Here is a 25,736-nt window from a genome sequence, read left to right as displayed (position 1 = left end):
CTCTGTTTGACTTCTTAAAATGCATCCCGTTATAAGTATATTTCAAAGGAAATTTGAAGATGAAAATATGACAAAAAAAATATTCTATGTATCTAAAAAGAGACCTGCAATGTAAAGATGCTGCTGACGGAATAACGAGATTGAACCGCTTTGTGCAACACATGACATCAATACCTGAGGCTGTTAGTTTGACAGCATCGGACCAAAAGTTATTGTGGTGTCACCAGTACAGGGCCAAATGAGTTCAAAATGTGAGGGCAAAACATGTTATGACTGCGTCTGGAAAGCTATTTGGTGTTATTGTCTCCTCCTTCAAGGGGGGATTTCTCATGCTCCCTATTAACACTGGATTAGAGGGCAAGTTATAGTTCAGCGTTTGGGAAGTGAACTGAAAGCTGCCTGACACTAATCCTATCCACACACTTCACACCAGTTAACCTGATGTTGGATCCATGTGAAAATGTTAAACTTTATAAAACTTCACCATTTGAAACTTTAAACAGTAAATACAAGTCAAACATGCTGCAGGTGGTCATAGTTTGAATTTGTAGGTGATGAAACAGTGAGAGTGCTGACCACAAACGCATGTCTGTACACAAACTCAAGCAAGTGGAAAAATGAGAAACAAACAGATTTTCTAAAAGGGTCTTGAACGCAGGTCTCCTGGTTCAGTGTTGTGGTTTTTAAAGGTGTGTTGCTGAGTACAATGCATTTAGGCTCGGTAGTATAAATCCAAATGCAATTAGTTTGTAAAGCACATTTAAAAAGAGTCAAGTTTACCCAAAGTGTTGTATAAAAACAAAATAAGTAAATCAGATAAAAACCAAGATTTGAACAGATAGGGCTGAAAAGTTTATTGAAATAATCGTCACCTAATTTAGTAATTTAGTAATTTATTAACTGTTAACTATATAAACTAAAAAAGGCTATTTGCTGAAAGAACAACATCCTCAGAGAATTAATTAAGCTAATAAACATGTTGCATTTAATATTAAAAACCTAAAAAAAACTCCTAAAGTGTCATAGTTTTAGCTTTATCAAGTCCAAATTCTGAAAAGAAAAAATCCCTACTAAACACCTTAAACAATCCAGTAATTTACTGGGTAGTCAGAAACATGTCAGCAGATTAGCCATACACTGTAGTGGTGTTAAGTCAAGCAGAAAGGGCCTAGCTTTTCATATGTTGATGTTGATTTCTAGCTGTAATTGCATTCTCCGCTACAAATGACCAACAGATGTCTAAAGGAATGCTATGTTAGTGCATTTAAAAAAAGACAGTGATTTGTTAGTTTACTTGTATTTTTTCAATGTATATCTAATATCATGCAAAATCAGCTTAAGTGGTAAAATGAAAAATCTGCAGGGAGGCCCATTGTTTTATTATCCAAGTAATTGACTAATCATCAGAATAATCCATAGAATAACATATTAAAATAATCATTAGTTGCAGCCCAATATAAAATAGAATATCAACAATAAAAAGATCATGTCAGCTCAAAGACCACCTAAATAAAAGTGAATTCAGAAGAGACTTAAAATCATGAATTTAAGATTTCTATCTAATATTTAAAGGCAGCATATTCCAGAGGTAGGGAAACAAAGTGTTTGACCTAAATAAAATGTCTACCCAGTGTTTGGGACAACTAAAAGCTACTAGTCCGCTGATGTAAGGGAGACATGGCTGGAGTAAAAGAGAGGTAGAGAGGAGCAGCACCATTCAGGCAAAAGGCAACATTTGGGTTTGGAAATTAATTACATAGTGCACAGGAAGCCGATGAAGGGAGGACAGGATAAGTGAGATGTGCACATATCTGTGGTTAGCAGTTTTATTTGGTGAAACCAGGCTGAGTGGGCCAGTCATTAAGAAACAACAATTAAGCTGTTTCACTGGCAAAGCAGCAGACACCAACCAGAAGCAACTTGTCCAACAAAAACATGATGATGATTAGTTTTTCCATAAGACTAATTATCTGTATTTGGATGTTTGCTTTTAAGCCAAAGCATGAAGACGTTAAAATGTTGTATTTAGGTTTTGTCTGGAGTCTTTGTAGTGGTGACGGTGCAGACTGTGTACACCAACAGCAACAATAAACCCAGTGGCTTTGAAAATTGGGTCATAAGCAGGAGAAGGAAAACATGAAGTGTCTACCATCAGCGTGGTTTTGGTGCATTGATGGTAGACATTTAACAAACCAGTAGATCGTCGCCCCCTATAAGGCAGCTGTGAAAACTGTATGTCTGTGAGTGAATTGCTGGGGTTCACTGGGTTCAAGCTTTACCTTCAGTTCAGAGTCCATTCAAAAGACCTTACTTTCCTGGAATTGGGCTTGATTTCTACTTACTCATTTGAAATAATTCACCCTGGTTCCTGCAGGGGATGCGCAGGGAGAAGAAAAGCTGCCCCAGAAAATCTTCCACATTCATGAAATGGTACCTGCAGTGGAAATGTACCTCATCACCAGGATTTCCCCACATTTAGGCAATAAAAGATATTTGTATTTCTTTTCTATTCTATTGACATTTCTTTATGGTTTAAACTCCCACTTTATGAGTCTGAAGCATATCAAACTAAATGTGGTTTAAACAGGACAAACGTCCTTCAAAATGCTGACTAATGATGTTCTTATCATGATGTGATATGTCTGTGCGTGACTTTAGCCATTTTAGGTGGTAAAAAACAAGTGAGTGTGCTAATTTATTATTACATTTTGACAAAAAGTCTCTTTAGTTTTTGTGGTTTGGTTGTTTAAATTTTAAAAAAATGTTAAGTTCAACATATCTGAAAAACAAAAAGAAATCACAGGTCTTCATTGGCTGATACATGGTTTTTTATGCAAAACACTACTTGTTGCTGTAGACCAGAATAAGCTTGACTTTTGGCTAGATAAAGTGCTTTGCATTGCTGCAAACGTGCACATAATTATGTTTTAATCTGAAAAACACAATCTCTGTTTCACAAGTACGGAAATGCAAATAGTTGATAATTAGAGAGTCTCCAGTCTGGTAAATATTTTTGCTTCAGCTCGAGTCACTTGCTTTGTTTTTAAAGAGTTATTCACTAATTTACTAAATGCAATGCAAAAGCATTGGTCATGTCACAACTATGTCTTATTCTGAGATGTGACCAACGCTGACAACTGCTTTATTCTAAAAATGAAGAAAAAGAGCCCATGCTTTTTTAAATCTGAAAAGTGTGGCATGTATATGTTTTCAGCTTCCCTGCTTTCACATTTTATGGAACTACCATTTGCTACAATTACAACTCCGTGTTTTTTAGTTTGTCTCTACCAGCTCTGTAAATCTAAACATTTTCTTTACAGAATAGTTCGAGTTAAAAACACCTTTACAATAAACACCTTTACATTTTTGCGTTTCACAGTTCACCATGGGTTTGTTAAATTATAAGCATTTCTGTTTCATTGTAATGATACCAGACTGCTTTTCAGACAAAAGAATAACATTTACACACTGGAACGTTGAAAACTGCTCAGTCAGAGCTCGGAATCATCAAAGCATTTCATGGTATCGACTGTGGCAATCCTTATCTGGCATGACAGGAAAGAAGCTTTTCCTTTTTTTTAAAGCACAAAATTCAATTTCAAAGAAAAAATACAAAATTTCCTCTTCAGTCTTGATTGAGGAGTAACGTACACAATTTATGTCCATCCAAGGGGATTAAATAAATTTAACCCCCCTGACTATTCCAGGGCTGCTATATCTGTCGATTCTAATTGACAACCAAGCTATCAGAAGTTGTGATTGTGGCTCTTTGAGGTAGATTGTGAAGCCAGCTGTTTGCAGCACATTCACCAACTTAGTTACAACCGGGTGTATTTCATACTTTTTTGATAAATAAATTGCTCAGCTAAAACATATATCACAACTAACAAGTATAATGGGATCACTATCTCTACGATCTGCCAACAAAATGTGCCAAAAATGTTGGTGCGACATTGAGCTTTATATAACTTAAAGCAGTAGATTTATCTATAAAGCATGAACAAAAACATTTGGATCCATTTTGGATCTAAGCAGCAACAATCAGACTAGATAACTAGATATATTTACTAAGCATACTTTGCTTTAACGTCAGCAAAGGAACAAACCATACGAAAAGCTTTCATTTGCTTATTTTTCAACACAGAATTCAGCAAAAACCTTTTCTATCACTAACTAGCCTGTAGCTCAGTTAAGTCAGTCTTATATATTTTCCCATCTTGTTAATTATGCTGTCCAAACGTCTCTGTGTCTTGCTGTGCACAGCCTCCTTTGAATGTCCACCAGCAGACGGGCTGACAGGACAGCAGTGCAAGATGACATCCACTCAGAGCTCATGTTTAGAATGATAAGATAACAGCGGCAGGGCAATGAGTTGACGCAGCTCTGGGGGTACACGCTGTTTCCTGGGGGTTACAACTGTGACAATTATTTTCTCCATTTAAGTTTCAGGTCAAAATCTGTGCAAGAACGTCAGTAATATAATCAGCATACAAACTGGACAGAGGACTGAATATTTGATTGCTTCAGATGACAAAGTTTATATTTTTTTATCTTTAATTTGGGTTTAAAACATGATAAAAATAAATGTATGTGTTGCAAAAATGGTAATTCATCTGAAAAAGTAATTGCAAGCAGTTTATTATTACGTAATGTTCATTGTAACAACTCAGAACTGCCATTTATAAACGTGTAAGTATTTCATAGTGAACTTTGATCCAGTCAAATACTACTGCACTTGTTGCACTCTTTTGTTAACTGGCCTTTCCAATCGTTTAAACTATTGGATCAGTGTATGCAGAAATAGGCCAGGACAAAACTACTTAAGTTAAGAACATACCGTAAGTGTCTTCGAAATCACAGTGCCATCTGTATCTCTTTTTGGTCTTTTCAGCTACTAATCAGCAAAAGAAAAATAATTTCAAACAATCAGGCAATGAGAAACTTCCCAGCAGGTTGATGATGACCCAGTTACTCTTTCAAATTTACCTGTTATCTCACAAGCTGACAGAGCGAGCAATGTAAGCATCACATGCACTGGAACCTGCTAATGAAATCTTCTTAACGGAATTAATTAGATAAACAGACAAAGTGTAATCACTGTCTTCTGTGTTTGATCACAGACTTCCAACAAATTCATGTAATCTGCCTTTCAGACAAGTTTATTTGCTTAGGCACATTTACAATTAGAAGAAGATGCCATTTTTCCAAAATAAAGCGAGTTTTAGTTAAAGTTTGTCCTTTAGGTTCTCCTTTTATGACACTTTGAGGTTTTAGTTGTTACCTACTACAACAGTGCAGTCTTGATATGCAGATTTCAGACTATTACAAATATTTGTGATCACTCTTACTTTAAAAGTGAAAAACAAAACTGGAGTTGCATTAATATTTTTTTTGTTTTCTTCCTACTGATCAGTTTTTCTGCCAACAGTTTATGTGCTTACTTTCTGTTCTTCCTCGGGTATCTCAGAAAAGAAATCCAATGCTGTCCCTTCGAGTGTGGAGGAGAAGTTCTCTCACCCTAATTCCAGGTACTCAGTGGTACCCAGGAACTTGAAAAATGACAGATGTCACAGGGCAGCCAGATATGGTAGAAGAAATGGTGTCTGGAAGGTTTGGAATGGTACAACTATCCAATAGTCTTACAGCAGAATTGGATATTAACACATTAACATGTGTACAAAACAAATTCTGTGTTGTTTTACACCTCAACACGAACAAAATGTTTATGTACTCGGCTTAGTGTGGAATGCAACATTTTGTAGCACAACTTTAAATAGTGACATCAAAGCAAGGCAGGAAAGACTCCTAGCTATTACTGAATGTTAGTGTACGCATGTTTTAAGTGTAAGAAGGTACGTGACTTGCTCTGAAACTAACTGAATTACTAACCTAAAATAATCTTAAGCTGAACCTAACCATCAGTGGTACAGGAGAAAATCAGTCAAAGCCCAAATACAACTGAATGCTGGATTTAACCAGTTCAAAATGCTCGACAGCATTTAAGATGCATCAACACAGCATTACTGTGGAATAGTACCTCAAACCAAAATGGATTTCCCAACAGCTGTGCTTTTAATAGTGCATTCAAGATACACTTTCCTCGTACACACATCTGTGCATCTGCTGCACAGATGTGACACTGTGCAGCAGTGTCACATCTAAATGTTGCAGGGCAGTGGCTCTCCAGGACTGGAGTTTGACACCTGTGGCTTACAAAGTTCAAAAAGCATCATTGCTGAAGCTTCACAACATTTCCCACACATTTCCCTAATAATGAAGGGCCCTCCGCACAAACAACACTTTATAAAACATTTACACAACTGAATTATGTCTATAAAACAAAATCAAAGACTGTGTAGCACTTAGGCTGCAATATGAGGTGCCATTGTAGTACAAACAGCACATTTCTAAGATTTGAGTTGGTTTTAGTCAGATTAACCTACCTTCAGTCTGACTAGTTCCTCTTATGTTTTGAGTTGCACAATCAAGTCTTTACAAAATGACAATAAACTTTATCTTGTTAAGACAAAAGCTTTCAAAGGCAAAATATCAACAGATAGTTTTTCTTTCTTTTTTCTTTTTTTTTTTTTACAAAATATTCAGGTATATATTCAACATTTTCAGAAATATGAGACTGGGGAGTGTTTCCCCAGGCGTTGTGGTTTTTCTTGCTTTATCAACTCTTTGTTGGAATTTGGATAATGGCGACAGCAACTGAAGTATGTCTGAAAGCTAAATATTTTGCCACTGTTCGTTGATAATGATTTAATCTGGTAAGCAATTCAGTGAATCTATTTTTGTACAGACTTCTGGACTCTCAACCCTGGCGACTCACCACTGGAGAATGTAAAGAACGTCCTCTTGCAATATATTGATGAAATAAGCATGAAAACAACATTTTCCAAAACCTTCAGGTAGCAGATAAAGTTGAGCTAGCTGTGCCACTGGATAGACAGAAAATATACTGGTGCGCGCTGCACAGTGGTGCGGTTGGTAGAGCTGTTGCCTTGCAGCAAGAAGGTTCTGGGTTCGATTCCCGGCCCCGGTCTCTCTGCATGGAGTTTGCATGTTCTCCCTGTGCATGCGTGGGTTTTCTCTGGGTACTCCAGTTTCCCCCCACAGTCCAAAAACATGACTGTCAGGTTAATTGGCCTCTCCAAATCAAATTGCTCCTAGGTGTGAGTGTGGGTGTTCATGGTTGTTTGTCCTGTGTGTCTCTGTGTTGCCCTGCGACAGACTGGTGACCTGTCCAGGGTGACCCCGCCTCTCGCCCGGAACGTTAGCTGGAGATGGGCACCAGTAACCCTCCCAACCCCACCAAAGGACAAGGGTGTAAAGAAAATCGATGGATGGATGGATGGATATACTGGTGCCAAAGTATTCATAGAGTCTGCACAGCTCACAGATATGTACAGTATGTGGTAGCATTTATGGTTACACTTTTACAATAATTCAGAGCAGCTTAACAGACTGTTCAGGTGTCCTTGCAGAACCTATCCTGTATGACAGAGTTGGGTCTTCTACTCTCACTTCAATTCAGACAGTGAGCAGGAGCAGAAGATGAATTGATGGACTGGGATCGTGTCTTCAGTAACACATCTCACTGTGGCCTGTCGTGATAAAAGAAAGCTGGGACAGAAAGTGAAGCTCTTGATTTACTAGAGCCTCTATCTTCTAACCCTCTCCTATGTTCAGGAGACATGGATAATCACAAACTCTTAGACATAGGCAGTTGAAATGAATTTCATCAGCTTAATTCAGCCTTAGAAATCTCCATCATCTGGGGTGAAGTCAGAATAGATCTGCTGCTTCTCTGCACTAAAAGCAGTTGACAGAGGTAGTTCAGGTGTCTGATGAAGATGTCCCCTGGGCAGCTCCCTTTTGGAGGTTTCATGGGTATGCCCCAAAAGTCTTAAGAGAAAGATGGAAGCTGTCCTGTCCAGGGTGCTTCATATTGGCAGGTTACATCCTGGACAGGCCATCACAGACAGCTGGAGATAGGCACAAGTCGACCCCTGCGACCTTGTATGGATGAGCAGGTAAATAATGTTGTAATTGTTCTCAGATCTATTCGTCTTTAGCTTTAATCTCCTCTGTCAATGCTTAACTCCAGCTTAGGAACCTGCTAGTTCTACTGGCAAATTATTTCACATTATTGCATGACATTTTCCCAAGGTATAAGTGAAAAAAACTTTCCAGTGGAACCAGTACTTTTTCTTCAATTTAAAACAAGGTCCTATATCTTGCTGAAAACTTACTTGTTAGTTTTGTCTTAATTCACTTGTACAAAAACATTTGAACTAGGGAGTACACCAAAAATACTTGGTAGGATTTGTACTTTTGCAGTCCAAGAACGTCCCAGTTCTTGAACGTGGAGTCAGATTGTACTGGGTGCTGTTTCCCAGGACGTTTTGTTCTCAGGGATCACAGTTCTCTCTCAAGTGCACGCTCTCCATGACCTCTATCCGGAGCAGAAGATTGCCCCGGTTACCTCTGATGCAACTACGTCTCATTAAAATTTATGCTATAGCAACACCATGATAAGACGCACCTGGTTACTGAAACATTTAGCCAGGAAATGATAGTAGATTTTGACTCGGCATGAGCAGCCGCCTCAGTCTATAAGAAGAGGCCAACAGGTTCACGGATGTATCCTTCCTTGCAGCTCTGGCCTGAAACGACCTACTTTGTGGACAAAGCCAATAATCTATTCACTTCTGTGATGAAACATCCAGACAACAACTGCAATAGGATTGTTTTTCTGTTCATTTTTCAATTGCCAAGAGTTAGAGTTTTTTATTTGACAGAATTTGTGAAAAGAATGAAAACAGAATTGAATGTGGTTTTTTTTTTTATTACTGTTATTTAGGATAGCCTGTGAAGGATTCATTCTTTCACAGCAAGTCAGTTTAGAAAGAGGCTCGACACGTAGAGGCTGGAGGATGTGGTGGGGTAGTACTCTGAATTATTTCACCGTTGGTCTATTAAAAATATTTTCCAGTCTCTGTGTAAGGGTGGGCTTTGAGGAAGGGGCCACCCCACATTCTGGGTCAGTGGCGTTACAACAGCCCAGGCTGATCTAACTGTACATTGTGTTTTCATCCACACAATGGATTCCAGCTAATCTCTTTCTTCTGTGGCCTCCGTATTATATTTTTCTGAGAACATAGTGGTCAGAGAACATAGTGGTCAGAACACCAACACATGCATGTGTTGGTGTTTTTCACGAATGAATGTACAGCTTTGTGAGCGTGCATGGCTGTGTTTTTTATCTTTGCATGTGCCTGGACCCCCATGAACAACGGAGCCTCTGCTTTAAATTGCTGAACTCACTGACCTATCAGTCTGTGTGGACATTTACATCTTTGGGTCATAATATTTGTCTGGTACATGCCTTGAATCTGTGGCTGATTGGGAAATTTGAGAGGTGTCTAAACTTATTTATTTCAATTTAAGAAATACACACAATTGACCCCTACAGTAATCAATATTAAGAGACTGGCTGCTCATTGGGTCACAAATCAAGGTTACTGTAGGCAGGTATACTCTACCAGAACCAAGGTGAAAGCATATCTGGCCCCGTGTTGCTCGCAGCTGATTTTACTTGGAATTTCACACAAAAGTCTGGTTTAGTGTGTTCGCTGAAAAAGTCCCTGCAGCACTAAATTTGGTAAACAGCATTTTGGTAGGAAACAGCACAGCTGAAAACAACAAAACAGGAGGAGCAGAACTCCAACATTCTGTCTTTTTATCACCAACATGTACTTCATGTCAACAAAATCCAAAGCTTCTTCGCACTCAACACTGTTGTGAATAAAATTTTACATCATTTTACACCATTTTCAAACCAAAACCATAAAACTTTTAATATATTAACTGACGATGGTCTATTTATTTTATGTTCATTATTACCTGATAATGGATGGATGGATGGATATTACCTGATATTAATGAACAATATAATATGGAACATGGCACAAAACAAAAGGAGTTGAACAAAACTGACCCAGAACAATGTTTAAGTAAATTAAAAAAGGCAAATAAAAGTGCTCACACTTACACTGTAGCCCACAAGAAGCTATTCATTTTTCCCCTCGTTCAGTTTGATCTCACTCATTTTACTGCACCCACTCTATCCTGTCAAAGGGAACCGGAAACCAGTGATGGAGAAGAAAAGTGTTTTGGAGAACATCATTACTGGGTTATATAATTTCAATATTTTTGTACAAGTTATCTTGTTATGGTTTGATTTCAGCCTTGCAGCTGGCATCTGCACATGCTTGTTTTCCCCTCTTGTCCTGTTCTTTTCTGTGTACATCTGTGTACAGATTGTTCTTTTCTGTGTACATCTGTGTACAGATTGTTCTTTTCGGTGTACATCTGTGTACAGAGTGGCTTGCACAAGACAGGGTTGAGGAGGATGTCTCCTGCAGGGAAATAAAAAACACCTCAATGTCCCACATCACATCTTCACCACATGCTTGTACTCTCATGAACACAAAGCCAATAGTCCTTATTTAGAACCTTTATTGATTTCTCACTGAACAAATTACAGTCTCTATCTAGAGGGCTGAATGGAGGATCTACTTAAATATGCAAAAGTCTGAGGATAAAGTAATCTTTTTCTCAAATACAGCCTAAAAATAGAAATTTATTTTCTGTGACTTTTTATTTTTTATTTATTTATGCTCTCATTTGCTGATAAGTATAAAAAGTCCGTCATTGTCTATACACACTTGTCCATGCAGAGTTGTGAGGGAGCTGGTGCCTCTCTCCAGCTGTTCCTGGACAAGTCAGAACCCTGCAAGAAAAAGATTATATGACAAGTACCATCATCCAAAATAAACTGACGAGAAAAACTGAAAATGGTGAGCTGGATTGGGTAATTTGATAAATTTATTTGCTTGTGCAAACATGAAACCTTCTCCTTATTTCCTTCCTAAGCCTGTAAAGTTGCAGCTACAGATTGTCTGTTTGGATATTTCAATACTTTTACAGGGCTTAATTAATAGATACAAAATAAAACCCAACACAAAGACTGTTAGCGGGAACTGACTGTTCATTTCTCTTGCTAAACAAGGAAGGAAATCAAAATAAAGAACTATTCCTAAATATTCCATACTAATAGATTTAATATTAGTAATCTAAGCACCAAAATTATCAGTTTATAGCTGGATCTTGTTTTTCCATAAAATGATTGTGGCAAGCAGAGAACCAACATAAATATATCGCAGTAAAACCTTTAATCTTTCCCTTTTATTAAAGGTCACTGAGGCCGTTGTTGCGTAGTTCTGTTTGCCTACAAAGAACATCATGTGAAAACATGTTTTCTCTCTTACATTCAAATTGATTTGCACCGCCTCTCTGCAGCATTGCCAAAACTCATTGTGCTGAAACTTCTACAAAAGGCATTAAACGAAATTCAAGATTTGGATCGCTGAAAAACTAATTGGAGATGGTCTGGTCTAGTACACGTAGTTTAAGATTTATAAATAGATTAAATAGTCTGAACACCAAAATTGTTCGATTATAACTGGATCTTGTGTTCTCCCTTTAACGATTATTGGGACTAATGGACAACCAACATAAATATATCGCAATAAAACCTTCAGTCTTACATTTTATTTAAGGTCATGGAGGATGTTGTTGCACAGTCCTGTTTGCCTACAGAGAACATCATGTGAAAACGTGTTTTCTGTTTTATGTCCAAATCGATTTGCACTACCTCTCTGCAGCACTGCCAATGCTCGTTGCGCTAAAACTTCTAAAAAAGGCAGTGAAAGAAAGTGAAGATTTCGGTAAGTGAAAAACTGATGCGAGATGATCTAGCCTGGAACATGCAGGTTGACTTTTGTAAAGAAATTCAGTATATTTACTATGCATTCACTATTGTAAAATGTTAATTTTGCATGTTTTTATCAGAGTCTGTAGTGTGATTGGTTTGACTCCAATTTTGTGTTTTATATTTATATTCTACCAGTGGGTGTCTTCAAAATACATAGATATTTGCTCATAGGCCAAAAATGAGTGTTAGGTTAATTGGTAGTTTTAACTTATTTATTTATGAGTTAGCATTTAGGATTGTTTGTCTGTCTCATAATGAATCACCCTTTCTTCCACAGAATGCTGCTATACACCTTATCTCTCCATGACCTGAGTGAATAAATGCTCTTATCAGTGAAATCTTGTGGTTGGGGAGGTTCAATGAACAAATGTTTTCTTTAAGGGAAAAGAAGCTGCTACTGGTGGTGCTGTGGTGGTGCAGGAGCAAAGCACAACCCAAGCACTGAGGCCTCAGGCCTTGTGGCAGTAGTCACAGGTTTGATTCCCAGCCTGGTGACATTTGCCGCATGTCTTCCTCCTCTATGATTTCCCTGTTTCCTGTCGAACTACTTTCAAATAAAGGCCACTAGAGCCAACAAAACCTTTAAAAATAAGCTGCTTCTGTGGACTTTGGAAATGAAGCATAAGTGGTAAGACTTCTACTCTTTTCTGGCTCAACAGCAAGGTTTCTGATTTTGAGGTGTTGATTTTCGTCGCGGCAGCTGCACGTTTGGTCTGCAAACTGCTCCTGTGAAAGGTCAAAACATCATCCAATCCTGAGACACCAAAATGGATCCCATCAACACCTTGGTTCAAACGTAAAATTCTGTCCATAAAGGTCATGAACAGAATCAATGTGCAACTTTGGCGGATTCCAACTCTAACCATTTCAAAATTCAAATTTAAATATTTTTATGCATTTAAAGATGCATCTAGATAAATTTATTTTAGCATTTTGTGAAGAACATTAAGTTATAAGTTATACAAAACAGCTCACTTTTCATTGATTGTCACCCTTAAAACACTTACATGTAGGTCAATGGTTTCATGAGGACGGAGCCATCATGAGAGTTAAGGGGGTAAAAAATAATTGACTCATAAAATTAGTAATTCATACGTTCTTAAAAATTTTTAAATCACACCACTAAATAAAAATAAAAATACTGCATATGTCATGTGTGAAGTCGTCAGACACAAAAGAAAGAGTGTAACAGGAGACAAACTGGTAAAAAAGACTTATAGCAACTGATATGCTTAGGGTGGAGCTACTGGTGTCTCAGAACTCAGTTTATTGATTGAGAGACAGAGAGACAGAAGACGTCACTACTTGCAATAAACACGAGACATACTCGTGCGATAGGTGATTGGGTTTAACTCTGGCTGCCCAGTGAGAGTCTAACTGGCGACAGAAACAATCTCAGTGGAAACGGAGCACTGGAAGGCAACAAAATAGAAGCATTATAGAGGAACTGACAAAGGTGGGTGATCATTGGGCACAAATATGGAAAGATATAGTGGAGTAAGATGAAGGATAAGGAAAATTAATCAGTACAATGAAATAAATGAAAATCCTTGGATAATAAAAAAGGACACGACAAAACACAAACGAAGCACGAAGCAGAAGGGGAGATAAATTATTCGAATAAAACAAGATCTACATTCAGGTTGATGTCTTACAGCAATGAACACTGGACTGCAATTCAAGATGATGGCAAGCATTCAAACAGTAAAGGAAGTTTTCTTTTTTACAAATAAAGGAAGAAGTGCTAAGAAATGCTAAAAACTGCAAACTCTAGGAATGTTTGTTGTGTGTTAAAAGTCATATTGGATATTGAAATCTGGGTTGATCCGAGACTTAAACCACTTTAGTGGATGTTCTTGTCATATTTCCGACTGGAAACCTCAAAAATCTGACTTCTGAAAACAAATAAAATGCACAGTAACCTAACAAGAATCAAATGAATCACAGCAAAGAAGCGGGAAGATAAGATTGTGAGAGTAAACATGTACTAAGACTTGTATGCAAAATCATTTTTAAGAGACATAAAAGAAAAATCCTACCACAAAATTCAAGCATTCAAGCTAACAGTGCTGGATGTGTGATGTTTTTTATGCAGCCTAAAACGTTACAATATGACTCTTTTTGGTGGTTTGTGTCTTTTCTGTCATCTTTCATGTTTAATTGCAACATTTCCTTTTTCAAATTAGACTGAAAACGTAGAGTACAAGCAGCAAGTTGAGCACTAGACAGTTTTACCCTGAATTTGTGGCGTACACTGGTAAAAGCTACAGAATGAATCTTAAAGCCTTCATCATGATTGTAGCAGAACAAATGCTGCAATTAGTAACTAGAAAATAGTCTAAATCCATTCAGTTGGCGTGTTTAATTTTTGCCACTCTGCTTTCAGAGTGGATGTAGCACCTGATTGCTGTGGAGCCCATCAGGTGTTGATCTCAGTGGGAAGACGGCTGTTCAGTGTTGCAGTGTCATCCAGGTCCTTCAGTTGCATCAGTAAATACCAGAAATGTGTGGAAGGATTTTGTTATGAATGTACGGATACGTGCTGTTTCCCCCACGTTTTCCAACCCAACTGCTGCATTTTTCGAGCGGTATTGATCTTCTCATCAAAGTATTATTTCCCAGCTTTTTGAACTACGGCTCTTGTGATCATCAAAACGGATGAGTTACGTATTTTGAACATAAACTGAAACAAGATACAAACTACTAAAGCTGCTCCAAATCATGTAATACAATATTGAGTAGTGTGCTTTGAATTTGAGAGGAGAGCAAAGGAACATTTTGTGCATTAATGGGTACGTGGGTTGGGTTTTTTTTTTTTTTTACCCTTGTTCTAAGGGAGGGGTGAATAATGTGTGTGTGTTACACATGAATAGTGCTGAAAAACATCGAGTTCAAGGTTATTCTGATGCCACTTGAGTCTGTGAATGAACACTTTTACAGGGTTACACCATGAGGCCCCCTGCATGTTAAATTATGCCAGCTCTCAGAGGGCAGCATCTGTGTTTCAAGCTATCTCTGATAGGACTTTTCTTGAAGGTCAATGCACTTTACTTAAAGAAAAGTATGTAAATACATGCATAAAAACAAGAATGAAAGTCCAGGTTTAATTTATCAATTAACTTAGATATGAGTTGGGATGATAATGGTTCAAATACACACTAGGTTAGAAGCATGTGACGGATAAGAGAGCGTGATTCCCTCACACATATACTAGTCATCGTGTGGGAATTTCAAAATAAAATTTAACAAATTTAATCGGTGGATTTAAGGTTGCAGCTTTACACCAAACATCTTTCCGTCACTTTTTGCTTTTTGGTAAATAAATATAAATGGAAAATGTACAAAATCCTACATTCACAACAAATGGTTCTCAACTGGAAGAACTCAGCAATTAGAAACTCTTTGAGCCAATCAGAGCTAATTAAAATCGACTCAAAGCAAACGTGTAATTTCCAGTAGGTTAAATATTTGCCAGGCGCAGAAGTGTGGCAGTAGTATTTGCTTTGCCAGAGTTTCGGTTAATCGCTGGGAGACCCGGTTCAAGCGAACCGCCTCACCTCCGCTGCTGTTTATTTTCAAGGAGAGGAGGGGTGAGGGCATTTCCACGGTCTATCTGGGGTCATACGATCCTCTTCAACGTGGATCCATAAATGAATGGTGGGCTCGACAGCCACACCATGGAGGACCTTTCCCTGATTGGTTCGGTGCGCGGCAGGAATAAACACTCTCAGAGTATATATATTGCTGCAAGGTGTGACACTTCTAAGAAAAAGAGCTCCCTCTTAGAAAGCTTGCGACAGAGAAACGGCAATTTGCCATCAGCCAAAGATTCAGGATGAGGGCGCAGATCCAAAAAGTTCCTCAGATTGTTGAGCTGCTGAGGAAGAAGTCTGTGGGGCTGCAGCACTTCAAGCCCACATCCTCCGTGTGCGTCCTGGAAGAGAAGGATGCTGTGGAGGCTGCGCGGTGCCCACATGCTGCCTTGAAGGCGCGGAGTTTGGACGCGATTCCGGGACCAACCAACTGGCCCCTGGTCGGCAGTCTGGTGGAGCTCCTTCTAAAAGGAGGCCTGATCAGACAACATGAAGCTCTGGTAGAGTATTTTTTATATAATATTCCTTAATTTTTTTTTTCATTGATGACAGTATTTTTCCTATTTTATCTACCCGTTTATAATCATTTCAATTTCTTATTTTCAGATTGATTATCATAAGAAATTCGGGAAGATCTTCCGGACGAAGCTGGGATCCTTTGAGTCGGTGCACATTGGCGCTCCATGCTTGTTGGAGGCGCTCTACAGAAAGGAGAGTAATTACCCCCAGAGGCTGGAGATCAAACCCTGGAAAGCATACAGAGACCTGAGAAACGAAGCGTACGGACTCCTCATCCTGTAAGTAGACCTTCGACCCATCATCTGTTGTTCCCTGAAATCATCTCCGCCCGCACAGCGCGCAGTTTGAAGCAGAAGCGCACACGCTGAAAGCGCTCCGTTGTTGCTCCGCAGGGAGGGGAAGGACTGGCAGAGAGTCAGGAGCGCGTTTCAGCAGAAACTCATGAAGCCGACAGAGGTGGTGAAGCTTGATGGCAAAATAAATCAGGTGGGACTACAGACCAGGGCTGAGTTTATGCCAAAGTTTCTGCGATCATCCACTGATGGGTTTGGGGTTTTTTTGTTTTTGGAAACAGGTGCTGATGGACTTCGTTGACAGGATTGGAAAAGTAAGCAACAACGGGAAGATTGAAGACTTGTACTTCGAGCTGAACAAATGGTCGTTTGAGAGTAAGTCAAGTTATTTTTATTCTAACACTCACTATGACTGCAGGAAAAAAAAGCTTTTGTTCATACGTCATTTGATACACGGAAAATGTCATATTTTGAACCCAACGGTGATCTAATCCTGCTCCAAAATTCACAATTTACTTTGCTAACATAAAAGTAGAAAGGAAGAAATGCGATAACCTGGTTAAAAAGTGACTGTTTCTATTTACTTTCATAAAACAAATGAAAATATACAATTCTCAAATATCTTCTTATTGCCTGCTTCAAGAAGTAAATATATAATTCTGTTGGGACTGATGGTTTCATGGGAACAGACATTGCACTTTGGAATTAATAAAAGCAACAGAAATTAAATCCAGAACTTCCTTTCAAATTAACTGCATCCAAATTTGGTCAATATTCTAAACCTTTGCTCATTTTTTCCCCCTCAGCAATCTGTCTGATCCTGTACGACAACCGATTTGGTCTTCTGCAGGAGGAAGTCAACGAGGAAGCTATGAACTTCATCACAGCTGTGAAAACAGTGAGTATCAACCCTCTCTCTCAGTGCCTCTGAAGGTTAGAAGAGGATATTTGTGATGATATTTGTGAGTCGCTCTTCAGCTGATTTTCTCCCGGAGAGTTGAGAAACACCAGAGTTCATCAGGTTCGTGTCAGGAGGCTAGACTGCAGACAGAGTTGAAGCAGGAGGTTGATTACCAAACCTACCCTATCATTCAGCTAAAAGATTATAAGTGGGAGTCTTATAAGGGAAATGGGTTCAAGAATAAATAAAGGAAACTTGATAAAGGACCGAGTGAGTGAGGATAAAAAAGCTACATCCGATGCCTGATCCCTTTCTTCCTCTTTTTCTGTTCTTCGTAGATGATGAGGACATTTGGTAAGATGATGATCACACCGGTGGAGCTCCACCAGAAGTTCAACACCAAAACGTGGCAGGACCACACCGCGGCCTGGGACTGTATTTTCAGCACAGGTACAAACACAAAAATCACACAAGCACAGTCCAAGATATTGCTCTCATTTCATCAAGCTGTCGTACTTGATGAAATACTCTCCTTTTCTGCGTGACACATCAGCCATTCTGAGTTCACTTCCAGTCAGAAGTCAGATGATAGATAGGAAAATAAGCAAGTGGGAGGGCAGGAGGCTTGATTTGAACCGGCTGTCTTGGTGTTTTGTGGACTTGGCACTCTGTGTAAATAACGGTTCAGCATTGTAGTAAACCGTCTGACCTGGGGTGAAGAAATATGCCAAATATGTCTAACTAGACCTTAAGTGACGTGTCTGTTGGTTAAATTTTGTAGGGCGTATGAAGCAAGCAAAACTGTTTTCCTAAAACTTGTCTTAGGCTCATTTCAATCCTTCTTTTAGAATTTTATTCTTGAAAACATTTCAATTTGTGTATTTTGTGACCTTGTGTTCTCTAGTTTAACAGATGAAACTATAAGTATATATTTTAAAGTCTATTAACAAAAAGTTAATAGAACACACGCTGAAACAAATGTCCTTTAGGATAAAAATAACCAAAAAGTATCTTATCAAACAAAATTCTTTAATTATTTGCAACAAACCAAGCTTCAGCTTCCAGTATCTAATAAATCAAAGAAAGCTGTCTTCATTCAGCAAGTATTATTTTGAATTTCTCCATTCAAAGTGGAACAGTGATCATTTGTCACCGATGACTAAGAACAGGGCTGTAAATGACGTCTCCTGTGTGTGAACAGCATTTGGCGTATTCTTGTGTTCACACATTGATTACTTTGTATTCGCTCAGCCAAAGTCTACATTGACAAGAGACTGGAGAGGAATGCCAACAGAGATCCGGATGATTTAATCGATGACATCCTGCAGCAAAGCCGCCTCTCCAAGAAGGAGCTGTATGCCTCCATCACCGAACTGCAGATTGGAGGAGTCGAAACAGTAAGTCACAAAATTATTAAACATACTGTATTTTCACACTTTTCCACACCCACTACATTTTTTAAACATAAAACATAAAACAACTTAAAAATAAATCTAGGAAAGGAAGCAGATGTTTTTTTTGTGTTTTCACTTGTATGAAACAGAGTTAATTCTTTAAAAATTGAATAAAAGATAGCTGCATATCTAGAAAATATATTTTTATAGAGTGAAACATTACAAAACATGTAATTAGTATAAATATATCTATATATATATTTATTTTTTTATTGAATATAGTGGTTCAACAGCATCTTGTCACTGTAGACATATGAAAAAAAAATACTTAAAGTTGAAAAGAAATATGTTCTATTAATCATCAACCTTTAACCTTTGGGAGGAGCTAAGCAAATAGCTGGAGTTATTTCAATTTTATAATACAAATTATTACTTTAATCTTCTAAAGAAAAGAGCTTAAAAGTTTTTAATCACAATTTTTTTGTCGTTTTTAACCTCCATTAATCTTGTGTATCATGCTAACATTAATTAGCAGGATGCAAGCTTCAACTTATGCAACGTATGCCTATTTCATAAAAGAAAATAAGTTCAATCTCTTATGCAAGCAGCTCCTGCATTTATTGTCGTTCCAAAGGGCAAAATAAATGTAGAGGGGAAGTAAGTGAGGAGCCTTTGAGGAACCACAAACATTCTTCCGGTCCTCGGAGGAATGCTCTGGCTACTTGCTTCACCGAGTGCTCTGTTCTTCCCTCCTTATTTTGTTCTCTCTTGTTGTTTGTACAGACCGCCAACAGCATGCTGTGGGTTATTTTCAACCTATCACGTAACCCTGCTGCTCAGAAGAGGCTGCTGCAGGAGATCAGAGATGTGGTGCCTCCAGACCAAGACCCCTGTGGAGAGCACATCAAGAGCATGCCCTATCTCAAGGCCTGCTTGAAGGAGTCTATGAGGTACAGCACTGCACTGTCACATGTGGCCGGGGGCGGGATGTCCATAGTGCAGATAATAAAAGATCAAGGTGGAACACAGTGTTCATACCTGCAGGGGTTTACATACTCCACACACTCCCTCTTGTTATAGGCTGCACTCAGTCATTTAAACTAATTCAACTGATACAACTTAGGTTTGTATTAGCAGAAGTCATTTAAAATGTCATTCGGATTTACGCACTTTAACAACTTCACACAGGTAATATTGTGTTCAGATGTTTGGTTGCTTGACCGCCTTCCAAAGCGTTACAGCTTATATGCTCAGACCTTCTGACATTACCATTCCCACCAGTACCACCGAGATTAGGACGGAGGAAATTACACACATGACTGCCTCAAAAACAAGCTTCAAGGAAGTTTTTGGCAGTCAGATGGTGGCGTGACTACCAAGCTTAAATTTGTCCTTTGGTCACGTTCAAATATTTTTCCTTTGCCTTTGTTCCACACACGTTCCTCCCGTCTTCTCATGCAGTCACATAGAGTTGCAGCCGGGGCGGGTTATTTAAGGCGAACACTGTGCACACATCACAGGGAATGTAAATTACCTCGGATAGCAGATTATTCTCACCTCAGCAAGCACTGTGCATGTCTGGCTTCTGTTAAACAGCTTAAGCTTGTGTAACATGCAATGAGTCATGTTCCAATGTTTGTTTGTTTTGTAATTCTTACAGGTTGTCACCATCTGTTCCGTTCACCAGCCGGACTCTGGACAAAGACACTGTGTTGGGGGATTATGCCATTCCCAAAGGAGTAAGTGGCTTACTTCTCAGTGCACCTTATTATTACCTTCTCATTTACATTTTACTTGCCTGACACGTTCCAGACAATATCTGAATAGATTTTTTTCAGCCTATATCTAGACTGAACAACTGGCACATATAGAGGCCACTCTATTGGCACATGGCACTTGATCTCAACCTCTAGGAACACGATTGATTTGTTTCTAAAATAGTGACAAAACCAGAGCTGGAACTTAACTTTTATTGTACTCTGTTTACAGACAGTGTTAATGATTAACTGCCATGCACTGGGATCCAATGAGGAATATTTTGATGATGGAAAGCAGTTCAAACCTGAGCGCTGGCTGCGGGAGAACAGCACCATCAACCCCTTCGCTCATGTTCCTTTCGGTATCGGGAAGAGGATGTGCATCGGTCGACGGCTGGCGGAGCTGCAGCTGCAGCTGGCCATGTGCTGGGTACGGTCTCCATCAGCAACATTAAACCAGTCAGCCACAGATTGTTCTAAAAAAAGTTTCCGCCCTTGATGCATTTTTGTTTTTCTTTATCGCAGTTGGTCAGAGACTACGAGATCGTGGCAACAGACAATGAGCCCGTTGATGTGATTCATTCTGGACTTTTGGTTCCTAACAGAGAACTGCCAGTGGCCTTCGTCAGGAGATAAGGTGAGAAGAAAAACGTTTACATTTCAATGTGGGGTACCAGGTCATTGAAATGACCCTGTTGTGTAATTCATAAAGCAATTGGGAAGTCAGGAGGATCAGTTGAATTGTCAAAACTTTAATTTAACAAGGAAACATGTAAAGTAATAGATATTTCAATAGTTCTTAAGCTTAAAGTATTATATTAATTTTCTGCTACTGTACTCAGAAAAAACATCCTCATTTTTGCATAAGCGTTGCTTCAGTGTGCAGTACCTATTATTAGCCACCAGGTGCTGACATCCAGACCTCACTGGCTTTCTTATTGCAAAAAGGATATTAAAATTTGTACTTGAAAGATCTGTAAGGATGATACAGATCAAATTTTACAATGATTTTCTTTTCAGTGTAAAACTGAAAAGAAAATCTGGACAATACATGTTTTTTAAATTTGCCACTAATGCCTTCCTTTTATTTCTCTTTTTAGGCCTCATGCTCTTCTCCTCTGGACGTAATGAAAGAAATATTTTACTCCCGATGGTCCAGTGACTCCCTGCATTGCTGCTGTGTACATAAAGACAGAAATATTTGTAATTTTGTGCCATAAATACCTCAAACTTATTTAAAACTAATATGTAAACATGTTGAAGACATAAAGAACAGTTGTAATTTACAGACTGAATATTGTATCAAGGCAGCTGTCCTGAAATGTCTGACATTTAGATACTGATTACTTTATACTTTTCCCTGTTTTTGACTTTATATATAAATATATATGTATGTATATAAGTGCCATCACTAATGTGTATTTTTTTGTATATATTAGTGTAGGTATGCTTCTCCTATATTTCTGTACATTGTACATATTTCATTCATCTAAATAAATCCATTTTAAAAATATCAAAAGACTCTTGATTTTTAAACTTGTAATTTGAAGTGAAATTATCTTGGTGTTTTAGCAGCTTCAAGGGTGAAACTAAATAAAGAGATTACTGTTTTGCATTTGAGTATCAAAACCTTCAGGAAAGATTAGAAAGCAAATCAGTTGTGAATAAAAATAAATATCATTTATCCCAGAACAAACATACTGAATGGCAAGACAATGAAAGCAAGCAGTATCAGTTGTGTGATTATATTTACTGGATATTTGAGTAGATGTGCTTAAGAACCAAGTGTCAGGATGGATAAAAAAGGAAAAACGTTGTTTGTTTTTGGCAGTAGAGACTTTTATTCATTAGAAACTCAACAGGAGTGAGTCACTATTTCAGAAACTGCTTCTTCACTGAGACTTTTTACAAACAATCATCTTTCAGGTTCACATAAAATGGTCTGATAAACAGGAATACCCAAAGAGTCTCTACATCTTTCCACAACACAGCATCAGGCTTGATTTCATCCACATTGTAGGGTAAGAGTGTATTCCTGCTGTGCATCAATAGTTCAGGCCGCTGCTAGTGGCGTGATGAAGTGCAGCCAACAAATCAGCAGCAGCTTGACCAGAATCTCAGAAGAATGTTTCTGACACATTCCTGAATCAAAGATTTGATGGACAAACTGGGAAAAACTCTGCCTTAGCAAGATATACCAAAGAAAGCAATCAATCAATTAATCCGAATCTATAGCAACTTAGGGTAAAAAAAAATAACTCAGATGAAAAACATAAAACCCACAGTAAATAATACAATAGCTCCAGACTGGGAGCTATTGTACTGGCACTTCTGCTTTAGATATTGTGGTAACCTTTACCCGACACCAGCAGTCAAAAGGTTTGTTGGAGATGATGATGAAGGGTTTTACTGCAACAAGCTCCCATACAGATTATGGGTGGAGCAGGAGGACAATCCAATAACCTTCTGATCTCATGTCACTATTATCAGCAGGGCCACAATTGTGTGCACAAACAAGGAATTTGAAAACTGAAGTCAAACACACACTCTTGGCCAATAAAGTTGATTCAATCTGGAGAGACTCAGATAGAGAAAGAAAGCGATTAAAAGGCTTATTAACAAGTAAACACTAAAGTTCTTTGGCATTCAGGCCCCAGCCGAGGACGTCGAGGTGGAACTGCGATAAGCTCGATGGACATTCCTGATGCTGCATAGGATTGTAGTTCCCCCGGGGCCTGTACTGGTGGTGGAGGTTGAAGAAGGATGGGTGGATGAAGGTGGAGAGAGGGTGGAGGTGGGTTGATCGCAGTTGGTAAGCAGAGGAGGCCATGGATGAAGGTCCTTATGAACTGGAGCTCGGTCGATGATTGGTCATGACGACGCTTGACCAATCATCACCCTGATAGATCCAGGGTGATGAGACGGAGGCGCTGACTGATGAGGCAGGTGAGGCAAGGGTCTTCTAATTTAAATTTGTGCCTACGCTTCATTTCTGATTCTGATAACAGCTTGAAAAGCAGTGGATGGAGAACAGAACCATGCAGGGACTCAGTGATCAGAGGGATAAAGTTGAGAAGTAGTTTTCCAGTGAACTCAATGGTTTCTCAGGAAGTTCAGCATCTAGACACAAGTGACAGTTTTCACTTTAGACTTTTCTCTGTCAGTCTCAGGGGAAATAAGAAGGAATTATGATCGCTAATCATCATAATTAAGGATCATAATTTCATTTGAAAATTATGCAAACCTCAGGCTGATTTACTTATACAATTATTTTTCATTCAAGAAAGAAGTTTGCTTCCACAAGGAAATTATATGAACATTTCTCAAAAGATATGAAAACAGCATAAAAGGTGTTTAACGTTTGACCAAAAATTATCTTTATTATTTATATTATATTTATACAAATTCTAGGTAATCAGAGGAAAAGTCATTGTTAGGATCACAGCAATCAAACACTTCTTGTATTTCTGTCAAGCTTTTTGGAGATTTTTGGAGATAATATGATGGTTTATCTTAGTTGATGATCTTCAAGTCTGTGAGGTTGAAACATCTAATGTCATCACTCTAATCTTACAGAGTTTCACATCAGAACTTTAGATAGGCCACTACAAAACGTTAATATTACTTTCAGTCAGCACTGTGTTGACAAAACTAGAAGATTAGTTTTTTCTGCACCAAATTTTGTCCCATGGTGGATTGTCCTTTGGACTTAGAATCCAGCATTGTATTACAAAATAACAGTTAAGAAAGAAAGAGAGCTACAACATCCTCTTTTCTGTAGCTGACATCTTCGAACACAGCCGCTTGCAGCTTGGAGTCAACTAACTCTATGATGAAAAGCAAACTGACTTTGAATTACCTAGATTTTTACTAAACACTGTCTGAATACCTCCATGAAATTGCAGCTCCAGGTTATTTATTCCAAATGCATTTCTAAGAGGAATAAATAATTAACATAGAGAGTTCACTTGTAAAATACATGTTGCTTTGTGTCCTTTGAAAATGTACTTTTTAATTGATCAAATCTTTAAAGTCGGCCTTGAGAGCCTTGGGGGTTGTTACGCTGGTGAAACTGAACATAAGTCCAGAGGTTTCACCAGAACCAAATGAACGGCCAAATTGTCACCGTGTTTCAATGAGAAGAGTTCCAACTATTGTCTTCCAATTGGAAAGTTGTGGATTTTAGATTCTCGCTTCTTTCCCTGACACAGATTGAACCACAGCCCTCTGGCAAAGCCTCAAAGAACTTCCCAATCCTGTGTATAAATGTGTTTGTGAGTAATGTGTACAGCACTTGGAATGTCTACAGAAACGTTATTATGTTTTCATCACATTTTAAACCATTCTTGATATTTCACCCTTTGTCCTGAGGTACTATAAGGTCAGATTAACTGTACTCATTTAATCCTAAAATCTTTAAAAATCAGCTAAACAACACAGTCTGTTCTCACGGTACACTGATTAGCTGACCTTTTGCTAAGAAAGTGAGTTATGAGTTCAGGAGCTTAAACGTCATGTCTCTACATCTGGTACAAAACCTACTGAATGTAAATAATCAATTATAATGCAAAGAGAAAAATAAACAAAGGGTGAATACAGTTAATCCCTGGATTTTAAAGCTTAAAAGCCCAAGTAATTTCAAGAGTTGAGCTATGAACACAGACACCATATCCAAACACCTCCATGTAAAGTGTGTGATGTAAGTAGACAAAGTGAGTCAAAGCAAAATAAGGTCAGCTCTTTGTAGCAAAGGAAATAATTAAGGCTACAGATTAGATCTTATATTTTATTTTAGGTTGAGGAGGAAGTAAAGTACACTGTTTAGGAATTGAGGTGAATTCCTAAACACAGATGAAAATGACAATTTTCATCTGTGTTTCTTATGCTGTATCATCTAGTGTAAGGTTTCTACCAACATGCTTCAGCTTATGCATTTTGTTTAAGCAAAAGAATAGACTGAAAGTGTCAATCAATTCCAGCTACTGCCTTTCACTTATAAATGAAACCAGACATTTATTTACTCTGTATAAAAATACATTTTTGTTTACTGCCTCACACTAAGACTTTCCTGTTTTGGGTCAGTTTACTGATTGCCACAGTAATTATTCATAAAGATATTTTTTGTTTGTTTTTTTACTTTCCTAAAAATCAAACGTTTACATAGATTTATTTTATTTCAGACTTCGTTTCTGACCAATATACTATCGCGACAAAATAATTAAAAGATCCCTAGCATTTAAGAGTGACTGTTAGACAAAAATACTTTTTTGAAAGGTAATGTTCACCTCCTTCGAGGGAAACTTGACATTTGGAGTTGCAAAAATTCAGATTATGAGCAATCTGAATTAATAAGATACTTTCACAAGAGTATAGACACTAAAACATAATTTAATTGGAACATGGATGGATGGATGGATGGATGGATGGATGGATG

General features: G+C 38.2%; 1 protein-coding gene across 1 annotated transcript; it reads left to right on the top strand.

Annotated features, from left to right (window-relative positions):
- Positions 1-15,522: 15,522 nt before the first annotated feature.
- cyp24a1 (cytochrome P450, family 24, subfamily A, polypeptide 1) lies at positions 15,523-21,815 on the top strand. The gene is made up of 12 exons (XM_008408925.2): positions 15,523-15,938; positions 16,045-16,235; positions 16,350-16,443; positions 16,532-16,625; positions 17,057-17,148; positions 17,490-17,601; positions 18,403-18,548; positions 19,329-19,495; positions 20,206-20,284; positions 20,535-20,732; positions 20,828-20,939; positions 21,403-21,815. Exons 1-11 carry the CDS (start codon positions 15,681-15,683, stop codon positions 20,936-20,938), a joined length of 1,542 nt encoding a protein of 513 aa, XP_008407147.1. The 5' UTR covers positions 15,523-15,680; the 3' UTR covers position 20,939; positions 21,403-21,815.
- The last annotated feature ends 3,921 nt before the right edge of the window (positions 21,816-25,736 follow it).

The sequence above is a fragment of the Poecilia reticulata genome, linkage group LG5 (genome assembly GCF_000633615.1).
Source record: "Poecilia reticulata strain Guanapo linkage group LG5, Guppy_female_1.0+MT, whole genome shotgun sequence".
Lineage (NCBI taxonomy): Eukaryota > Metazoa > Chordata > Actinopteri > Cyprinodontiformes > Poeciliidae > Poecilia > Poecilia reticulata.
The sequence above is the reverse complement of the archived record's forward strand: the minus strand, read 5'-3'. Positions and strand labels throughout refer to the sequence as shown.

What these genes read in the sequence shown, in the direction of transcription:
- cyp24a1 (XM_008408925.2), top strand. Translation starts at nt 15,681, where the DNA reads ATGAGGGCGCAGATCCAAAAAGTTCCTCAGATTGTTGAGCTGCTGAGG. An exon ending in TTGATGGCAAAATAAATCAG is followed by an intron (nt 16,444 to 16,531) that starts GTGGGACTACAG and finishes TTTTGGAAACAG; the next exon opens with GTGCTGATGGACTTCGTTGA. An exon ending in TGCAGCTGGCCATGTGCTGG is followed by an intron (nt 20,733 to 20,827) that starts GTACGGTCTCCA and finishes TCTTTATCGCAG; the next exon opens with TTGGTCAGAGACTACGAGAT.